Below are 21849 nucleotides of genomic sequence, written 5' to 3'. Positions count from 1 at the left end.
GCATCCAGTACACATACAGTGACAAAAGGCAAAACAGGCTCCATGGTTGCCATGCTATGGCATCTGCCAGGGCAATCCAGGGGAAAAAGGGCGTGAAATGATTGTCTGCCATTGCTTTCACGGAGGAAGAAATGAGTGACGACATTTACCCAGAATCACCTGAGACACTGTTTTTGCACCATCATGCATTGGGAGCTCAACCCAGAATTCCAATGGGCAGGGGAGACTGCAGGAACTGTGGGATAGCTACCCACAGTGCAATGCTCCAGAAATCAATGCTAGCCTTGGTACATGGACGCACACCACCAAATTAATGTGGTAAGTGTGGCCATGTGCACTCGACTTCATACAATCTGTTTTACAAAAACGGTTTATGTGAAATTGGAATAATCCTGTAGTGTAGACGTACCCGTAGAATGGTATTACTATCTGTTACACCTCCAAGAAAATAAACCATATCGTTTATAATTTAAGTGCAGATTGGCTGTGCACAGAAGTGAACGTGCGTATGTAGAATTATATTAACATTGTAATCTACAACACATTAACATTTGGGCAAAGAATTATTTTGGAAGATTTTATTAAGCAACCACATTAACATTTCTGCTTACATTACTGTTTGGAATTAGGATTCTGCACCCATTAGGCTTTTTCTTCAGGAAACAAAACTAAGAAGCAGGAGAAGTGTAAAAGTTTCCTTGACCTGAACTCATTCTCAGCCCAAGTTAGATGCACTTCTGGACATGGAGTTCTCTCATGCCCTCTCATAGACTCTAGTGCAAGTGATATTGTTCATAGTGTATTCCTGTAATATAAAGGAGTTTATTGAAACTCATGAACTATCAGTGAGATTCAGACTGCTGCTGAAATAAGAGCCAATCTTCTCCCTCCTCAGAACTACAGTAATAGTACTTTAGTAATTCCCCCAGACACATATTGGGGTTTTGCCTCTCTCTCCTCCACCCCAATTTATGCAGAAGAGAGAAGGACAGTTTGTCCATTATTGCAATAAGACAATGGAGCTCACCACTTCATCTCAGCCTCGACCATCCCAAAAAGCATGTCATGTTTAGGTAGTTCTCATTTGCTTCCATTTTGTTTATTTTACCCCACTTCCATTGGAGCATAGGTGCTTTTTGACTATGCAATTCAAACAGGTTTGTTTTTTTTTTCTGGTTACAGCAGTAGTGTGGACAGTGCTGCCACCCATTCACCAGCTAATTCTTCCACACATGGGACTGAGCTTTGCTTCCCACCCGAGCTGGTATAGAGATTTGAGGCAGGTGGGAAATAGTTCCACACTAAGTCAGTCTAGGCAGTGAGAAGGAATGCAATTAAGTGGCTTTTTAGAAAGCCCTGGCTTTGCCTGAATCAGCCCTGATGCAATTCCATTAAAATCTAGTTAATACCACTAGCCAGTAGTCAAGTGATCTCACTTACCACAATCATCTTCCCATCTGCTAGTTTTCTCTTTATTGTGATCTCTTTACCATCCCACTTCTGCACCTGAGTTAATGAGCCTTCTTCCAAGGTGACAATGCTCTGCAAAGAGAGTAATTGACCAAAATCTGAGAGTTGGGGGAGGGGGACAGTCTGAAGTTTAGAACTAGAGAAATCCCCCAGGTGTTTCCAACTCAGCTATTTGTTTATGTTAATACAAGAACACATGCTAGCAAAGTTGACTGCTCCCATTCTTGTTATCCAACAGCAGGCACTGATGGTTAAAAATGAGTTTAAGAGATTTTAATGGTATTTAACCCAGAACCAAGTTTCACATTTCCTGAACCCTTTGTTTAAGTAGGGCACTTTCTCCTCCAGTGGAGTAATGGGAATGAAGAATGAATGCTGCTTTAGTACTCACCTTGGTTTTCCGGTCATCTGCTGTGGTTTCCTCAAACTCCTCCCCCAACTTGAAGGAGACCTCAGTATTTTTGAAAGTACTCTTTGTTTTGATGGTCATCACATCACCATTCATATTGATGATCACAGTGGGTTTGGCAAAGCTGCCCAGTGTCCTGGTGGCTAAACCCACACCTGCAGAGGCACAAGACACTTATGTTCACCATCAGGAACCAAGACATTTCTTTGAAGTGTCTATCCTCTCTGTGTGGTACATTCAAGACATGTTGGGAGTTGAGGCTCAATGCCTCATCTCATCTGAATGTTTCTAGCCAACTAACAACGAGGCTACTTAGACCTCTTATTTAATACAGATGACAGGCCTGTAAAAAGTTTTACACTTACACACACAATTAGCATAATTCCATCAGCAGCCAACAAACCCTGTCCCACATGGAATCTAGAATGAGCTGGTGTAGGGAGGTCAGCTTTATGAGCTTTGCATTTTTAGTTTAAAGGTACATTCTGCTGCTACTACAGTTCTCTCAGCAAAGCAATAATCACAGGACAGAGATCTTTAACCCAATCAGTGAACCCCAAAGTTATGCAGGTTTTAGACTGGAACCCTAAAAGAGGATAAGTATAGCTTAGCTGTTACCCATCCACTGCTTCCCCTAAGCAGTGCACTCTGGTGCCAGGAATTGTAAGTTATTGGTGATATTTCTATCTCCGATACCAACATCCACATTTTGGTCTCTTACAAGAGAGAATCTGAGACAATGCCATTGACTCCCTCCAGATGTACACCAGCATAGATCAAAACAAGATTTAGCCTTCAGTTTTTTAGTTTACATTGCTTTACAGTGGTAGAGGCTAGGAGCCTGAGTCTGCCCTTTTATGTCCCCATTATCAAGACAGAAAGTGGTCATCCAATATTAGTTAAGACTTTCTCTTCACATACTACTGAAGCAGTAAATTACACCTACAAGGTCATAGCAGCAGCTTCTTCCCTTTCAATCCTAATCCCCTGCCCAAAATGATGGAAGGTCAGAATCTCATAGAAGTCTAGGAGGACACAGTAGGTATTTCTAGTTAACTGAAACAACATTTCCTTTTCTAAAAAGGAATTTAAACTCTGATACAGCTTTATTTTTTCCTTATTGAGTACTAGGGAACTATATGAGCAAGAGCCCCTAAGAACAATGAAAGAAATCCCAAACCAGAGTATGTGGCTAGTTATGCTTTCCTTGCTGAACAGTGGGACATCCTCAAATATCACAGTATCATTTTTCTCACCCAGTTCTTTCATATAGTCTTCAAATTTTTCACTGGAGACAAACTTCCAGATTCCCACAAACAGGTCACACATTCTTTAGAGCTTGTTAAGTAATCCTCCACAGGGAAAAGTCAGCAACTGTCAGTGAGAGGGAGCAAAAGAAAATAGAAAAACCACATTAGGTAGCTTCCTTATAAAGCTGACCTGAACATGTGATTATCTGCAGCTGACCCATGGGAACTGAAGTATTTTTGGAGACTCCATTCCAGGACCAGATTACACCGGAGGCTCCATTTCTTTTAGCACAAACCCCAGTCAAAACTGGTAGCAACACCCTAAAGTTGAATGAATTATCCTAACAGGATCCTGACTTTTTGATACATCTTAAAGTCCAAACACACCGTGTTTCATAGCTTCAAATAAAAGTTTCCCCCACAGAAGAACTTATTACCTGCTTTGCTAAATGAGAGCAGCAGTAGTTTTAAGGAACAACAAAATTAACAAAGAAGGCTACAGTACGCCAATAAACAGAAAAACAGGTGTTGGCGGGTCTTTCCTGTATCAATATAATAACAAAAGAACATAGGTATTTGAAAAAAAAACCAGAGATATTAATTTTAAAACTACATTGTGTCTGAGGTTATTTTACCTACTACAGAGACAATTACTCCTAAGATTCTTATAAATGAAAGAGGTTAAACTAATATTTTCTCTGTTTATTGTTTGATTGTTTTGTTCATTGGACAACACTTTATGCATAGTCTGTTCCATTTGTTGTTTGTGTGCATCTCTCACAAAGCACCAGAGGAGAGCAAGACATTTAAAAAACTAGGGACATGTGGCTTTAAAAGTACAAACGTGGCTGGGTGACCTGGGAATACATTATAGCTGTGACAAATTTAATTTATTGTCAAGTAGACATTGTCCCTCCAATAGGTGACAAAGTCTACAGCAGGAGGTATATAAGGCAAGGCAGAGCGATGGGATCAGACGAACCCATTGACTGCTTCAAATGGAGACTGAGGTCCCCGGGTGTCCAAAAAGAACACAGGTATACATGTCTTTGGGATTGGAGACAGGGACCATAAAGATGCTACTGCTCTTGCAGCCATATTAAGGGAGCTAGTGACTTCAGAGTTCCTCCTGCAAAAGGCCCTATGGAGGAGGCAGATAGTACTTGGGGCTGAATTATGGTGTTTACTTTTGAAATCTGGAGCAACATCACTGGCAAAACTCCCATTGACTTCAATGAGGCTAGGATTTCATGCTTGGTGTCAACAAGCTGCTTGTATTTCTGGCCCTGGTGGAGGGAGTTAGTGGGCATGAAGATTTTTGATTCTACTATATTTTAAAAACAGTTTTAATTTTTATTGGTGTCTTAGTGCAGGATTGATGGCTTTCCCGCAATATACACATGAGGAATAGAAGATGAGATGCTTCAAAAAGTAAAAGGAGTAAGCAGTGGGATTTGGCACACACCTTGCTAGATCTGTGCTTTCTTTCCTTATCTCTAAATCTTTTTTCTTTTAAAATATATTCTATCACCAGTATTGTGATCACTTTCCCAAGAAATGGAGTGATCTTTGCAGTTGCAGATAGACAATTTTTCAAATCACATCTAGGTGTTGTATGTCTCATGGCCACTCCTCTACAGATTCACACATGGGGAAATTCTTGCTGTGTCATCTCCTGATAAAATCCAGCATCAGGGTGAGCTAAGATAACACACTATTGGTTGCTTTTGGTGTTGGAAGCACCTTTCCTGCCTTGTACAAAAGGCAGAAAAATCATAAGAGGAAAAGGCGAGGGAGGCCACTTGCTATCAAACAGCTACTAGATGAATGTGTATTTTTTAAAAACAAAATAAAGCATTAATGTGTAAGGGTGGAAGTAGAATCCAAGTGGTGGACTATAAAGGGAACAAAGGAAACTGGAGAAGCAGGGAACTGAAGCCTAGAGTTTATGTTCTGCATTACCTGAGGAAATTTACTTCTGGCCACTCTTTTAGACGACAGTTAGGAAAGTAAATCATAGCCTACAAGTTATCCTATTACCATAGTGGAATGCTCTGCTGGTAAGGGGTGGGGGGATGACACCAAGAAACACCCCTAAACAAACTTCTCCTATGATCCAAGTATTTTACATTTAGTTGAAGTGTGATAGCTAAGTATCTTACAGTCCCATGACCTTTTCAGGGTATTGAGTAACTCAAGATATACGAACAAGAGAAAGAATCACACCTGATTCAGATATAAATGCCAGTATTCAGAGAATGGGAGGTATGGAATTAGTCAGTGTACATTTCACTTTCCACAGCATTTTGGAAACTGATTTTGTTACCTTTAGGGGATCTTGCTGCTCTAGTTCAGTTTTGGTTAGATCTAAGCTGAGCTGCAACCTGTCGGAATTTTTACATAGAATCATAGAAGATTAGGGTTGGAAGAGACCTCAGGAGGTCATCTAGTCCAACCCCCTGCTCAAAGCAGGAACAAACCCAACTAAATCGTCCTAGCCAGGGCTTTGTCAAGCTGGGCCTTAACAATCTCTAAGGAAGGAGATTCCACCACCTACCTAGGTAACACATTCCAGTGTTTCACCACACTTCTAGTGAAAAAGTTTTTCCTAATATCCAACCTAGACCTCCCCCACTGCAACTTGAGACCATTGCTCCTTGTTCTGTCATCTGCCACCACTTGGAAAAGCTCGAGCTTCCTCTCTTTTGGACCCGCCTTCGGTAGTTGAGGCTGCTATCAAATCCCCTCTCATCTTCTCTTTCTGCAGACTAAATAAGCCCTTTCCTCAGCGCTCTCCTCAGAAGTAATGTGCTCCAGTCCCCTAATCTTTTCTGTTGCCCTCACTGGACTCTTTTCAATTGTCCACATCCTTTCTGTAGTGGGGGCCAAAACTGGACACATATCCTCTGTCGCTCCCAGTGCCAAAAAGAGAAGAATACCTTTCACGATCTGCTGGCAATGCTCCTACTAATGCAACCTAATATGCTATAGGAGGGCTTTGGGTGTTGATCGCATAATCTTTGTCACATTTTGTTGTTCCTTCTCTAGGAACACGGCAGATCCACTAATCACCTGAACCTTGATTTCCTTAAGTATCTTCCCCATTCTGGCTAGTCTCACTTGATAGTTCAGTGAGAATCTAGCGCGTATACATTCGTTCCACATTAGAAGGTACATCAGTGGGATTTTTTTCCCGCTCCTTTAGGATCCTTTTCAGCCCAGGTCCACATCCATATTAGCACCCAGCAGACCCTTCTGTTCTCCGAACTCTGGCTTAGTTACAGGCCTGTCTATTTCTTCTCAGTAGAGAGTTCCCAATCCGCTATAGACCTGCTTTCCGTAGGTGACCGGCGATTCTCCAGTCTATCCCCCTCATTCCTCTGGCTTTCAGTCCTACTCGATGTCATTGTCCACTTCGCATCCTCCGCAACCCATCCTTATCCTCTTGGGACTTTATTTGGTGTTGTCCATTTGACCGTGGCGCTCTTGACCTATAGACTAGTGTTTTCCTCTTCTTCCTTCGCCCTCTCACCTTCAGGCCACAGTCTTCATTTCTCAACTCTGCAAACCTGTTCTGAGTTCTATTTTCTCCTTCACTGCGCCATCTTTCCTCTTGCCGGGAGTTCTCTTAGCTCACTGCTTCCACACGTCACTTCCGTCACCCAGCAGTCTCCCCTCAGAAGTTTCTGGTCTGCTATCATATGCATAGTCTGAGCTTTCCCTTCAGCCTCCTCATGTCTTACTCATAGCCAGGAGCCGGTAGACCAAGCTGGAATGAGGCAAGCATCTCAAGAAGGTGATTAAGAAACAAGGAAGAAGCTCTACAAGGAGTGAAGATGGAATGATTAGCCAAGGAAGGATACCTTTACTGAGGTCGAACATGTGGGAATAGTGAGAAAGGCAAAAAGCCATGTAGAGTTGGATTTGCTAAGGGAATTAACAACATAGTAAAAGGTTCTATAGCCATATAAATAAGAAGAAACAAAGAAAGAAGAAGTGGGATGCTAACACTGAGGATGGAGTGGGGGTTAAGGATAATCTGGCATGGCTCAATATTCTTAACAAATACTTTGCCTCAGTCTTTAATGAGGCTAATGGGGGAATTTGGGATAATGGTTAGGATGAAGAATGGGAATGAGCATATGGAGGTAATTTACCACATCCGAGTAGAAGCTAAACTTGAACGCTTAAAGGGATGAAATCGGAAGGGCCCAGATAACCTCTCATCAGATATTAAAGGAACTGGCACATTAACAAGAATGTGAATCAGTAAATTCAGGGTTGTACATACACATGGAATTGCTAAATAGTTCCTATTTTTAAGAAAGGGAAATGTGATCCGGAGTAACTATAGGCCTGTTTGTTTAACATCTGTAGTATGCAAGGTCTTGGAAAATTTTTGAGGGAGATAGTTAAGGACATTGAGGTCAATGGAATTGGACAAAATACAACAGGTTTACAAAAGGTGATCTGCACCCAACCTGATCTCCCCTTTGAGAAGTAACAGATTTTTTAGACAAAAGAAACGCAGTGGATCTAATTTATCTTTGAATTTCAGTAAGGCATTTGATTCAGATCCCATGGGGGATTATTAGTTAATTGGAAAAGCTGGGGATCAATATGAAAATTGAAGGTGGATAAGGAACTTGTGGGAGAGCCACAATGGTCGTACTGAAAGTGATACTGTCAGATTGGGGAGGTTACTAGTGGGTTTCTCAGGGATCGATTTTGGGAACAATCTTATTTATCTTTTTCTACTGTTGGCACAAAAATGAGAATGTGCTATCAAGTTTTGGATGACACAAGCTGGAGGTATTGCTAACACAGAGAAGGACCAGGATATCAATACAGGAGAGTCTGATGCCTTGTAACTGGGAAGAAATGTATTAGGATGAAATTTAATGTGAAAGATGCAAGGTCATGCATTTTGGATTAATAACAAGAATTTTGGTTAATAATTGGGGGACACATCAATTGAAAGTAAGCGTAAGAAGAAGACCTTGGAGTACTGGTTGATCACAGGATGACTATGAGCTGCCTGTGATATGGCCATTAAAAAGCTCACTGCTTGTCGTCTTTAGGATGCATTAGGCAAGGTATTTCCAGTAAAGATAAGGAGGTGTAGTACCATTATACAAGGCACTGCTGAGATTCATCTGGAATACTGTGTGGAGTTCTGGTCTCCCATGTTTAAGAAGGATGAATTCCAAACTAGGTAGTACAGATAACGGAAGGGCTACTGGATGATCGAGAATGGAAACCTTGTCTATGAAATTAAACTGAAAGAGATTGGCTTGTTTAGCTCCTGACAAAAGAAGGCTGAGGGCGAGATATGATTGCTTTTTTAATATAATCAGCGGGATAATATCTAGGGAGGGAGAGACTTATTTAAGCCTTAGTACCAATGTGGACACAGAACAAATGGTATAAACTGGACACTAGAAAGTTTAGACTTGAAATGAGACAAAGGTTTCTAACCATTGAGGAGTGAAGTTTCTGGACAGCCTTCCAAGGGGAGTAGTGGGGAGTAAAAGACATACTGGCTTCAAGACTAAACTTGATAAGTTTATGGAGGGATGGATTATGAGGGAAAGCTCGCAAATTAATTGATCTTTGATATTCAGACGTAAATAGGCCCAATGGGCATGTGATCGGGATGTTAGATGGGGTGGGGTCATGAGTTACTACAGAGAATTCTTTCATGGGTGCTGGCTGGTGAGTCTTGCCCACCTGCTTAGGGTTTAACTGATGCACACTATTTGGAGTCTGGGAAGGGATTTATCCTCCCAGGGCAGAGGCCCTGGAGGTTTTTCACCTTCCTCTGCAGCACAGGGCATGGGTCACTTGCTGGAGGATTCTCTGCACCCTGAGATCTTTAAACCATGATTTGAGGACTTCAATAACTCAGACATAGGTTAGGGGTTTGTTACAGGAGTGGGTGGGTGAAATTCTATGGTCTGCACTGTGCAGGAGGTCAGACAAAATGATGATAATGGTCCCTTCTGACCTTAAATCTGTGAATATGCTATTAGCCTTCTTGGCAATAAGGGCACACTGTTGACTCATATACAACTTCTTGTCCACTGTAATCCCCAGGTCCTTTTCTGCGGAACTGCTGCTTAGCCAGTTGGTCTCCAGCCTGCAGCAGTGCATGGGATTCTTCTATCCTAAGTGCAGGACTTTGCACTTGTTCTTGTTGAACCTCAGATTTCTTTTGGCCCAATCCTTCAGTTTGTCTAGGTCCCTCTGGGCCCTACCTCTCCCCCCCAGCTTAGCATCATCTACAAACTTGCTGAGGGTACAATCCATATCACCACCCAGATCATTAATGAACAAAACTGGCCCCAGGCCTGATCCCTGGGGCACGCTGCTTGATACCAGCTGCCAACTAGTGATCAACAGGTTGATTTTTCTATCTGTTGAGCCTGATGATCTAGCCAGCTTTCTAGCCACTGTATAGTCCATTCATCCAATCCACACTTCTTTAACTTGCTGGCCAGAATATGGTGGGAGACTGTATCAAAAGGTATTATGTCCACCACTTTCCCCATAGCCACAGAAGGCAATCAGGTTGGTCAGGCATAATTTGCCCTTGTGAATCTATGTTAACTGTTCCTAATCACCTTCATCTCCAAGTTCTTCAAAATATATTTGCTTATTGCAGCAGAGTTATACTTGCTTTCCAGTTAGCACCTTGCATGTGTAATTGTGCTGGACTATTTGCATGATTACACTATTAAACTTCCATGGCTAGATACAGTTTGGAGTAAAACAGGTGTCTGATCCCACAGCTCAGGTACTATGGAACTTAACTTAGAGGAGTTTCCCCACCCAAATAATCCTGGAAAGTGACCTGCTGCAGAGGAAGGCAACCTTCTCCTGCTTTCCCCACCAGGTCCATGCTATTCTAACCTGACGGTTATCAGCTAGACCCTGTGAATGTGAGCAGGAACCAGCTAGCCAAGCAGAGAGCCTGCTCATCAGTGCTACCTCAGAGCCCTGGCCCTCCCCATCAAGCATCCCATCCCTAGTGTCCTCTGGCCATTCCTAAGACTTCAAAGGAAGCAAATTAGAACAAAACAAAAAACCCTCTCCAGAATACATTCGGGGAGTTGTGTGTGTGTGTTGGGAGGGGAAAGAAATCCCCTTGGACTCCTGCAGGCAGCCAGCTCAAACCCTGCAACATGAGTTTAGGAACATAAAGCAAACTGGAAGTGAGCCTGGGGCTGTGTATTCCCCACCCCTCTTCCATCACTAGCAATAACTGTCTGCTAGGGTTTCTGGTCTTTATATAGAAATAAAGAAACCCCCCACCCCCACACACCCCAAAAAACCCCCCCCACACACCAAACCTAAATCTCTACCATTGCTGGATAACAGTGGTTTGTATTTCAGTGCTATTTTAGACTGCCAGGGAGTCAGCTAAGAGTAGATGATTCCACCATGTGTGTTGGAAGTGATTTATTTAGTAGCCAGTCACCAATTGCTCAAGTTAGTTACAGAACTGCTTTGAATGCATTTGTTTCTCAAGGTGAAGCAAGAGGCTTGTGCAAGCAGACAGCAGAGTAGTGCAGCTACAGTCCTTGAACTGATTCTCAGCAGCAAGTTCTGACCCGGTGTGGAGATGGGAATGCCTCAGGCCCTCTCAGACTCTAGTGCAGGTGACATTGTTCATGGTGCATTCCTAGAGGAGGGGAAATAAAATTGATTGAAAAACTTCTGAAATATCACACCAGAATTGAGTCTAAGTAGGGCAAGGATGTTTGTCATTCTCAGAGTCAAAGGTGTTTATTTAGTGCCCGTCATTATGATATTCATGTTATCAGAAAAAGAAACCAGACATTTCTTGCCTCCAAGAGCTCTTTAGTGCTAGCTGATCCCTAAATATACTCTACTCCTCTGCCTAGTGCAATTGAATGGCAGGGCTCTCATCTTCCCCTACCTTTCTGTTCATCACTTAGCACAGAGGTGAGCAAACTACGGGACCTGCAGGACCCTCCTGGTCAGCCCCTGAGCTCCTGTTGTGGGAGACTAGCCCCCAACCCCTCCCCCACAGCCTCAGCTCGCTCTGCTGCCAGCACAATGCTCTGGACAGCAGTGCAGCTGCAAAGCCAGGGCCTGACCTTGGTCTCTGAGCTGTGGCATGGCTGGCTCCAGCCAGGCAGTGCAGCTATAGTGCTGCAAGCCACCGGTGCTCCAGGCAGTGCGGTAAGGGAGCGGGGGGGGGGGGGGGGGGGGGAGGTTGGATAGAGGGCAGGGGAGTTTGGGGTGGTGGTCAGCAAACAGGGGAGTTGAATGGGCGTGAGTCCCTGGGGCAGGGGGGCAGCAGTCAGGGCCAGGGGCCCCAGGAGGACAGTCAGGAATGAGACCAGGGATTGGATGAGGTGGCAGGGCAGTCAGAGGCAGGGGTTCCAGAGACTGTCAGGGGACAGGGAACGGGGAGGGGTGTTTGGATGGGACTAGAGTCCCAGGAGGCTCTCAGGGGGTGAGAAGCAGGAGAGGGTTGGATGGGGGCAGGGGCTGGGCCACACCTGACTATTTGGGGAGCCCCCTAACCACCACCCCCCACAATTTTGGAAACCCAATGCAGCCCTCAGGCCAAAAACAAAAAAAGTTTGCCTGCCCCTGACTTAGCAGCGAATACAATGACAGTCCATAGGTGCTGGAAGTAAGGGTGCTGCTGCATCCCCTGGCTTTAAGTGGTTTCCATTATATATGGGGTTACAGTTTGGTTCAATGGGTCTCAACACCTGCACTACACAAGTTGTTCCAGAACCCTGATACAGATCTTCATTTTTGGTCTCTTTAGGGCTTCTCCACCAGTTTTAATTTCAAGTAAAGCTTCCCTACATTGTATATTTTATATTCCTTGCTTGTTCACCATCATGTGTCACAGCAGCATTTAGTCTGTGCTTCTCTATTTCAAAAGCATTTAGTGCTCAGATGAGGGGGTTAGAGAAAAAAAATTGAACCAACCACAACCATCTTCCCATCCACCAGCGCTCTCTTTATTGTGGTCTGTTTGCCATCCCACTTCTGCACCTGAGTCAGAGAGCCATCATCCAAGGTTACAGTGCTCTGCCAAGAGAAGAGAAGCAAATGGACCCTGGGATATTCTGATGGGACACTCTCTCCTGTTACAGCTATTCCACTTCAAACAAACATTAATTGGACCAAATGAGACTCACTCTGTTTGCCTTAAGTACTTAGGGCACTCACCTGAGTGGTGGGAGACACCTGTACAAAGCCCTTCTTCTCAGGCCAGGTGTGGAGGGGATTTAAACTGAAGTCTCCCACATCCCTAACTCCTGGGCTACAGAAGGCTGCTGTCACTTCCTCCCCCACCCCCAAAACCATTCTGGCAATAGATGGCTTAGGCACCTAAGCTCCCTGACTTTGGGAGAGGGGTTCCAGCTGTGGGCTGCAAGCAGGAGATAAGCACCTCCCTGACCAGACATAGGCACCCAATTCGATGAGAGGGAGGGACCTTAAAACACACTCCTCTCATCATCATCATCATCATCTCCTCCTTCCATTGACTAGCTTATGAGTTCACTGCCTAGCATGCCAGTTTCTGTGGATCCCATTCTGAGGTGCCTGTCTCTGCTCATGCATTGTATAGGGAGCCTGGGTACTTAACTCAGGTTCTGTGAATACCAGGAATTTTCTGGTTGCCTAGACATTAGACCTGGCTCCTCAGAGACTTAGATGTTGCAATGCCTTAGAAGAGGGGTGGGATTTAGTTTGTGGGTTCACAGTGGGCACATGATTGCCCTAGAGTCAGCCAGAAGAGTCAGCCATGGGATCCCCCATACTTATGAGGATTGGAGAAAAGGAAGAAAACCGTATCAAGACAAAAATAAATCATGAGGCAAGAAAGGGCACAAATCCAGGTGTCCTTTGCAGGACATCCAGAAGGATTAGCCCTCACCATGGTTTTCCTGTTGTCTGCTGTGGTTTCCTCAAACTCTTCCCCCAGCTTGAAGGAGATCTCTGTTTTTAAAGGTACTCTCTGTTTTGATGGTTATTATATCCCCATTGATGCTGATGACCACACTAGGCTTGGCCAGGCTGCCAAGTTTCCTAGTAGCAAAACCCACCCCTTGAAAAGAAAAGCAAAAGAGTTAACAACTTGGATTTTACATGCACATCTAGAAGGGAGACATAGCTTCTAGTATACCCACAGACCTCTTCAGCAAGTTCCAATGAGCTCTCACTAATACCTGAATGGGCTCTAACTGGAGTACAAAGATGATCATGGAGATTAGCAGAAATACAGAAAAAGGGGAAACCTGTGTAGTAAACTACCATTGTTATGGTCAGTTTGGAAATTGACACAGTCACTATTAAGAATTCTCCCAATCTCTCCAATTCATTCAAGAATTCTCTCCAATCCATTTCACCTGCAAGTCCTAGCCACTACTAATGTCCTCCATAGCCCCTGGCAGTCCTGATTCATCTTCAGCTGGTGTGTCACAGAAGAAGTGGGGGTGGTTGCTCATTATTCAAGGATTGTTTGGGCTCCTTAAAACTCAGATGATAAAGACTGAGATAGGAAGTATGCTGGACAAGGTAGAGAGGTCAGAGCAGGGTGAAATTTTGAGGTCAAATAATTTATTTGTCAAAAATACACTTTTGGTCAACCCAAAACTCTTGGTATTTGCCATGATTTCACTGAATAGTTCTGACCAAAATAAAATTTTGTGAGGAAGTGAGTTTCCATTCACAAAGCAGTGAAGGCAAGGAGGGAGGTGGAAGCAACAGCAGCAGGAAACACCCAAGTTGGAGCTTTTAGGCCAGTGATTAGAGCTCTCACCTGAGATGTAGGAGACCCAACTTCAGTTCCCTGCTCTGCCTGATATGGATCAGGGATTTGTACGTGGGTCTCTTCCATTGTAGGAAAGTGACCTAACCTCTAGGTTATAGCATAGTCTGGGGTAGGTCTCTTTCAGTACCTCCTGTTGAAGCTGTTCCACTTTACAGAAAATACTTGACTAACCAGTGGACGAGAGAGTAAGAATCTCTCTTTACCTAGCAGTTGGGGCACTGAGGTGGGGGGGAATTTTTTAGTTCACCAATTTTTTTGGAATTTACAGTTTAGGTTAAACCAAATTGGTTTTTTGGCGGTGGGGAGGGGGAATGGACAAATCCCTTGGCTGTTGCAAATGGAGACTGGAGTCCTAGTGCATCCAGAAAGATGACAGGTTCTGATGTCTGTGAAGGTGGAGACAGAAACCATGAAGAGACTGGTGCGCCTGTGGTCACATTAGGGGAGGTAATGGCAGATAGTACTGGAAGCTTAATTATGGGTGTTTGCTGCTGAAACTTGGAGCAACATCAGTGGCAAAAGTCCCATTGATTTCAACAGGGACAGGATTTCATCCCTGCTGTCTTGTCAGTGGGTTGGTAGCCTCTCTGGCCAGGATGGAGAGGACTTGTGTGTGTGAGAGAGAGAGAGAAAGAGAGAGAGAAGAGGCTCTTGGTTCTATTATCTTTTAAAAACAGTTGTCATGTTTATGGGTGTCCTAGGGCAGGATCAAAGGCTGGTCTGGCAACATACAAATGAAAGATGAAGGATGAGAAGCAACAAAAAGCAAAGGGAATGAGGAGTAGGGTTGGGAACACAACCTGCTATTTCTGATGTTCTTTCCTTTTTTCTTAGTCTTTTATCAATATTCTGTCACCAGGTCTGTGAACTCTTTCCCAAGAGCTGGGCAGATTTTTTGTAGCAGCTGATTAAAATCACTTCCAGGTATTTTATGACTCCTGGATATCCCTGTCCAGATTCATATGTAGGAAGATACATATGGTCATCTGGTAAATGCCAGCATCAGAATGATCTAAGTTGAGCTAACTGGGCTGCTTTGAGAGGAACTGCAGCGATGGGCTTCTCTGTAGCAAGGCTTATCCCCAAGGGTCCTGAGACCCCCAGACACACTGCTCCAGAGCATCCAGCCCACAGGGCTCTTCTCCCACTGCATCCCCTAAATAACCTGAAGTTTGTAGACAAGAAATACCGGCACGTTCCCATAAGGAACCTGCATGGTGGTGCAGCTTCACTGGTCTGGGACTTGAGCTAACTATCACGATTGCAGTTTAAGTAGACGTACCCTGGGATTTCAGTACAGACAGGCCCTGAATTTCACCCTAATTAAATTTTGCTTCTAGATTGATGAGCAACATAGGAATGACCCAGAGCTTATTACTCATTAATTTTTGGAGTGTTGATTTGAGATGTGTGATAGGGCCTCACTCCTGCCAATTTCATAGCCATGAAAAATGTGTCACAGACCATGAAATAAGCCCCTTCTTATGAAATCTGATCTCCCCAGTGCTGCTAGGAGTGCCCCAGCTGGAGGTGGGTCTTATCCCTCTCCCCAAGAGCAGCTATACAGGGGAAAGAGCAAGTCCTGTCCCTCTCTAGCCTGGCCAGGACTAGCAGCTAGGAGGCCCAGACTAGGTGCTCCTAGCAGCATGGGGAGATCAGATCCACCTCCAGGATCCTAGTAGATGCAGCTGTTCTCAGGGGGATCAGCACTGAAGTGAGGGTGGTAATCCTGTAACAGCTGCCTCCCTCCACAGCTCCTTTTTGGGTCAGGACCCTCATGGTTACAATACCCTGAAATTTTAGATTTAAACATCTGAAAATGGTAAATTTACCAATTTTCAGATCATATGGCTGTGAAAATTACCAGAATAGGTCATGAAGTTGGTAGGGCCCTAATAATAGGCTTCCAGTCACATACCATTTCAAGTCCTGTGTTAATAGGAAACTGAAGATCAAAATAAGAGACAATGATATATAGTAACTCCTCACTTAATGTTGTAGTTATGTTCCTAAAAAATGTGACTTTAAGCAAAATGGTTTTAATGTCAATCCAATTTCCCCATAACAATTAATGTTAATGAGGGGGTTGGTTCCAGGGAATTGTTTTTTCCACTGGACAAAATACTGTATTGTATGCATACTAAGTTTTAAACCAATAATTTAATACTGGTACACAGTGCTGATGATTGTGAAGCTTGGTTGAAGTGGTGGAGTCAGAGGGTGGGATCTTTCCCAGGGAATGCCTTACTGCTAAATGATGACTTAGCAGTTTGAATTAACCCTTGAGGGCTCAGCTCAATCTACAAGGCAGCAGGAATGGATGGACGGGAGACAGCATGGCAGACAAAGACACACCATGAGTGTGAGAAAGACAGATGCACATTTCCCCTTTAAGTACACTGCCTTGTTAATTAGATCAGCTTGCTGAGACTGCAGCTAGCACTAGCAAGCTCCTTCCAGCCTGAGCCCATGTGTGTGTCCTCACTGCTCTGTGGAAGATGAGGTAAGCAGGATGCAGGAGGACACCCTGACAATAGCTCCCTGTCTTTCTCCCCCACCACAGCAAGCAGGAGTCTCAGGAAGCAGCTCCAAGGCAGAGGGGGAAGGGGCAGCTGGGAACATATAGCTCTTAATTACTGTGGAACTTAAAATGGAGGGGCTTCCCTACTTGAGTTTAAAACTTGATCCATATCCTCAAACAATCACTCTGTAAAGCAGCTGTAGTCAGACAATTGCTCTCAAAGCCTATGTTATTCCATCACCACAGAGGTCAGTATTAGAAAGTTACCCTTCCTTTGGCAAAGAATAAACCAAGATTAGATAATCCCACTATGCGCTCAGAAATGTTTTATTTAATAGCCACAATTCGTGACTGCAGATTAGTTACAAGAATATTCCTAGTAAAACTGTATCTCAAAGTGATTGAAGAAGCTTGCAGAATTGGACAGTAGTGTTGTGCAGCAATGGTCATTGAACGGATTCTTAACAGCAAGTTCTGATCCAACATGGAGATGGGCATTCCTCAGACTCTCTCATAGACGCGAGTGCTGGTGACCTTGTTCATGGTGCATTCCTAGAAAGCAAGATGATTAATTCAATTTCCAAACTATTATAGCAGAGTTCTAGGAGCCTAAGTGAACAAGGCTGTCATATTAGAGTCCAAGGTGTTTAGTATTTGTCACTCTGATATTTAACATTAGAGTAAGAGTCAAGCATTTCTTGCCTCCTGGAACACATTACAGAGTGATCATGATACCAGCTTATCAGCTAGCACTAGTATACTGGAACAGCAGGCTGTGTGTCTGCCTCTAACATTCTGTTCACTCAGCACTCAGATTGTATTCTTGTACTAACCACCAAACTCTTGGGTTTTGGTCTCTTTAGCAGTTCTCCACCAGTTTTGTTTCAAGTGGAACTTTCCTATTTTGTATGTTATGGGTTGGGCTGAACCTTGTTTAAAATGGTGGGTGTAACAGTCCCCCTTCATTTGTGATAAAGAAATAATTAAGTGCCTTTTGGGAACCAGATATCTGAAATACTAAGAGCCTCCACCCAAACACAGCTTTATCACTGCTTAAGAACAGAGGTACACCCTGCACAGTCCAAGCTCTTGTTTGGTGGGTGTTTGCATCTCTGTGCATGGGGAGATGCAGAGAGCCAAGGATCTAGCTGGAACCTAACCTTGAGAACCTCAAGAGACTGCATACTTTCGGGCAAAGTGCTGGTAGGAGAGGGGCTTGGAACTGTGAGCAAAGGTGCTGTCTGTTCAGGGAAACAGGACTTTGTGCACTGTAAAATACCGGATGTCAAATCCTCCTAAGAAGAGAAACTAGACCAAGTTTTGCCTATCTGCCCAGGCAAAAGAAGAGTAACCATATTTCTGTACTTCACTTTCTTCTTACATGCACCCGCAGCTTTCTTAATGAGCATTTCTGTTTCAGCTAGAGCCTTAGTGCTCAGATGAGGGTTTAAAAAAAAAAAAATTGAACTCACCACCACAAGCTTACTATCCACCAGTTTTCTCTTTATTGTGGTCTCTTTGCCGTCCCACTTCTGCACATGAAACAAAGCGCCATTGTCCAAGGTGATAATACTCTGCCAAGACAAAAGAAGCAGAAGGACTCTGGGTCAGACAGTCACAGCACACAGAAGATTTGCCTCTTCATTTAAGAAATCCCACGTTCACAGCAGATATTCAAGCTGGCTTTCAGGAAGCTTCCTGGGAAGACCCAGGTTTCAGATGCTTTTTTACACTGCTTGCACAGCTCCTGAGAAGGCCCAGATCCCAGTGTACTGTGGCTGTGAGCCTTGACTAGCATGGGATACATGTGCCACCACCATACATCCATTTTGTCAGCCCTCCTTCCCCCACTGCTGGAAGAAAAGGAGTCAGGAGACAAGTGGGGCTTGAAGTTGGGCAGGGGTGAAAGTAGCTTAAAGGACTTACCAGTACACCTGAGTCCTGAGCAGGGGCAGGGCCTCAACCTGAAGGAGTGTGGCCTTTAGAGCCCCAGGCCCTTTAAATAAAAAGATTTAAAGGGCCCAGGGCTCCCAGCCACCACTGCCAGAGCCCCAGGCTCTTTAATCACCACCAGAGCTACCAGCTGCTGAGGTGGCTGGGAGCCCTGGGGGCCATTTAAAGGTCCCAGGGCTCCTGCCACTGCTACCACAGTGGAGCCCCAGGCCCTTTAAATTGCTGCCTGAGCCCCACTGTCAGAGCCCTGGGGTAGCAGCAGCGGCCAAGGGCTCCAGCAGCAATTTAAAGGGCCTGGGGCTCCCAGCCACTGCTACCGCAGTAGATCCCTGACTCCTTAAATTGGGCACAGAGCCCCAGGGGCTCCTGGCTGCTATCTCAGGGCTCTGGTGGAGATTTAAAGGGCCCACAACTCCACTGCAGTAGCTAGGAGCCCCTGAACCTTTAAATCACTGCCAGAGCCCTGCCACTACTACCCCAGGGCTCTGGCAGTGGGTCTCAGGCAGCAATTTAGAGGGCCAGGGGCTACCAGCTGCTGCTACTGCAGCAGAGCCCCAGAGGTCCCAGCCACTTCTGCTACCTGGGGGCCCTGGCAGCAGGGCCTGGGCAGCAATTTAAAGGGCCCAGGGCTCCAGCCACTGCTGGGAGCCCTGGGCCTTTTAAATTGCCACCTGGGGAAGCAGATCCAGTATGGTGTACTGGCTCACTTTCACCCATGGAGTTGGGGCTAGTCCCCACTACCTTGTGTTATCACTTGTGATTTGATGTAGTGCCCCATCAGATGGTGCCCCTATGCATCCCTGTAATGCACTATCTGCTCTGGCCCACCACATGAGCTCCTCCAGTAGGCACAGCTGCATAAGAAAGCATAACAAAGAAGGAGAGAAAAGCCATGTTCCAGCCTGACCAATGAGAGGGTGATTAGACATAGTATAAAGTGCTACTGCCAGGACTACTACATAGCCCTCACCTCACCCCAGAGACATTTGGCTTCCCAAGTAATTCTGTGCCTCAGGCACCTTGAATTCAGTGAAAACATCCTGCCATTGATATTTTGCAGCTAGCCCCTTTGAGAGAAACTCCTATTCGACACCATGCAGCAGGAAAGGAGCATTTGCTGGTCAGCCTTTAGAGGGAAGAGCTGGGCTTGTGCTCATTTTCTGTTTTATCCTGTATGGAGGACGACTGGATGTGGTCAGTTTGTTACATTTTTAGTTAATAATGTTCACAATTCCCACCTCTCCTACCCAAAAAGGCTATGGCAACTGAAGTAGTCAAATTACTACTTCAACAAAGCATTGAAATCCAAGCCATATATAGAAGGGCTTTTTTAGGAGTAAGCATTTTATTTACCATCTGTTAGTGTTCAGTAGTCACTGGAACTTCAGAGAAAGGAAGTTGTTAGACCTTGTTGTAGGAGCACAATGGGCATGAGCATTGCCCTAAAGCCAACCAGAAGTGCCAAGCATGACATCCCCAGTTCTTATGAGGCAGGGGCAGAAGGGAACCAAGTCTAAAGAAAGTCATCATGAAGCAAAAAAGGGCACAAACCAAAAAGTCTTTTGCAGGTCACCTTTAAAGATTAGCCCTCACCTTGGTTTTCCTGTCATCTGCTGTGGTTTCCTCGAACTCTTCCCCCAGCTTGAAGGAGATCTCTGTGTTTTTAAAAGCGCTCTCTGTCTTGATGGTTATTATGTCATCATTGGTGCTGATCACCACACTAGGCTTGGCCAGGCTGCCAAGCTTCCTAGTAGCAAAACCCACTCCTTGAAAAGAAAGGTACAAGATACTAACTTGGATTTTACATATACCACCAGGAGAGAGAACTTGGTTAACAGGTCTGTGGATGTACTAGAAGTCATAGCACTCTCAACCATGTAGGCTCTGCAGTTCTAATAGGAGTACAAAAGAGACCATCAGATATTATCTAGACCTTTTCCCTCTGTATGTTGGAAGAAGGTGGCATTTTAGGTCACCTTAGAAGCTGAAACAGTAAATTGAGTTATACTACTATGCTCTAGGAGACAGCAAGATACAAGCAATAGATGTGGAGTTAAATATTAATCCAAGCTTTCCTAAATAGTGGTGGCCTTTCTTTGGCTACATTACTTGAATGACTGATACTAGGTATTACATTAGAGCCCTCATAACATTTCCTGCTTATAAGTGATAATTTGCAGATGCACAAGCTATCCATAGTTAAGAATGCAGTATCAGTAAAAGCTCCCTGCAGATATAAGATGCTCTTTCTTCCTAGAGAACGGAAGATTAGCAAATTGATTATTAGTTAGGAAAGATTTAGAACATTTTCATTACATATTACATCATCCCAAATTCAAACATATCAATATGACAGAGCTATTTCACTCTTTTTAGAGTGAATCATTCATAAACAGAAAGAAAAAACCCTAAATGGACTCTCAGTATCTTCTATTTTAAGGGAAAAAACACTGCTTAACTCATAATATAGTCCTTACCCAATTCTTTCATATAGCTCTCAAAGTTTTCACTAGAAATAAGTTTCCAGCTTCCTAAAAATGGTTCACACATTATGTAAAATATAACTGGAAGAATTACTTAGCAAGGAAGAAATTAGTCTTCTTCTAAGACTAAAAACTGCTATGAAATATAGGTGCTCAGTCACTTCATTTTAAAGATGCCCTAAACATGTGATACTCACGGACAACCAATCAAGAGAGGCAATGTAAGGACTCCAATCACTTTCACTGTTATTTCATTTAGCACAAAAGGGCAATTAATAAAGGTCACTAATCCCAAATTAATCTGCTATTTAAAACTGAGTGTTTTCAATGGAGAGACATAGTGACTCTGAAGAATCAGCCTTCCCCAAACAGAGAGCAATCAGCTGTAAAAAGACCTGTCAGTTTGTGTAGATTCAAAGAGTTCCTTCCTCATTTGCCTGTCAGGCCCTACACAAGGCTTGATTACTGCCTGTGGTGATGTTTCCTAGCTCCTAGCAAGTACTGACCTTCCCCCTAAACTGAGCAAGTTCTGATTGCTCTCAAACCTGGCTCCCCTAACATCTTATCTCCTCCCCCCAAGTACAGTGCTCAAATTGGGGGGCAGGGAGTGGGAACTTTTTGTCAACTTCCCCCTCCCTGTCCCCGCCAGCTGCAGTGCAGACGGCTGCTCTGCCATGACCACAAAAGTCCCTCAATACCCACATCAGTTAAGAATCCTCCCAATTCATCATTCCACCTGCAATTCCTAACCCCCAATAATCATTATGAGCCCCAAAGCTCTTGAAGTCCTGATTCCCTGATTTGGCTTATAGGTCTGTTGGCTCAGCTGTTGCTGGGAGGGAAGGGAGGCAGTTCAACTCAGAACTCAAGGATTGTTGTTTTCTTTAAAATACAATATTATATGCAAGGTATCATAGAGACTTTAGGAATATAAT

The 21849-nt window shown here is 44.2% G+C and overlaps 2 protein-coding genes and 1 pseudogene across 2 annotated transcripts; all 3 read right to left on the bottom strand.

The window, feature by feature from the left end:
* Positions 1-754: 754 nt before the first annotated feature.
* On the bottom strand, positions 755-3208 carry LOC116828740 (fatty acid-binding protein, adipocyte-like). The gene is made up of 4 exons (XM_032787158.1): positions 3136-3208; positions 1862-2034; positions 1441-1542; positions 755-805 (listed from the first exon to the last, which is right to left on the bottom strand). The coding sequence occupies exons 1-4, from the start codon at positions 3206-3208 to the stop codon at positions 755-757; spliced, it is 399 nt and encodes a 132-aa protein (XP_032643049.1).
* Positions 3209-10729: 7521 nt separating this feature from the next.
* LOC116828751 (myelin P2 protein-like) lies at positions 10730-14023 on the bottom strand (annotated as a pseudogene).
* Positions 14024-16898: 2875 nt separating this feature from the next.
* LOC116828749 (fatty acid-binding protein, adipocyte-like) lies at positions 16899-20981 on the bottom strand. The gene is made up of 4 exons (XM_032787176.2): positions 20909-20981; positions 20025-20197; positions 17951-18052; positions 16899-17030 (listed from the first exon to the last, which is right to left on the bottom strand). The coding sequence occupies exons 1-4, from the start codon at positions 20979-20981 to the stop codon at positions 16980-16982; spliced, it is 399 nt and encodes a 132-aa protein (XP_032643067.1). The 3' UTR covers positions 16899-16979.
* Positions 20982-21849: the final 868 nt, after the last annotated feature.

Source organism: Chelonoidis abingdonii, chromosome 2 (assembly GCF_003597395.2).
Source record: "Chelonoidis abingdonii isolate Lonesome George chromosome 2, CheloAbing_2.0, whole genome shotgun sequence".
NCBI lineage: Eukaryota > Metazoa > Chordata > Testudines > Testudinidae > Chelonoidis > Chelonoidis abingdonii.
Note: the sequence above shows the minus strand (reverse complement) of the source record. Positions and strands in the feature narration are given on the sequence as shown.

What these genes read in the sequence shown, in the direction of transcription:
- LOC116828740 (XM_032787158.1), bottom strand. Translation starts at nt 3,208, where the DNA reads ATGTGTGACCTGTTTGTGGGAATCTGGAAGTTTGTCTCCAGTGAAAAA. An exon ending in AGACTATATGAAAGAACTGG is followed by an intron (nt 2,035 to 3,135) that starts GTGAGAAAAATG and finishes GTGCCTCTGCAG; the next exon opens with GTGTGGGTTTAGCCACCAGG. An exon ending in CAGATGGGAAGATGATTGTG is followed by an intron (nt 806 to 1,440) that starts GTAAGTGAGATC and finishes TTTATATTACAG; the next exon opens with GAATACACTATGAACAATAT.
- LOC116828749 (XM_032787176.2), bottom strand. Translation starts at nt 20,981, where the DNA reads ATGTGTGAACCATTTTTAGGAAGCTGGAAACTTATTTCTAGTGAAAAC. An exon ending in GAGCTATATGAAAGAATTGG is followed by an intron (nt 20,198 to 20,908) that starts GTAAGGACTATA and finishes TTTCTTTTCAAG; the next exon opens with GAGTGGGTTTTGCTACTAGG. An exon ending in CAGATGACAGGAAAACCAAG is followed by an intron (nt 18,053 to 20,024) that starts GTGAGGGCTAAT and finishes TTGTCTTGGCAG; the next exon opens with AGTATTATCACCTTGGACAA.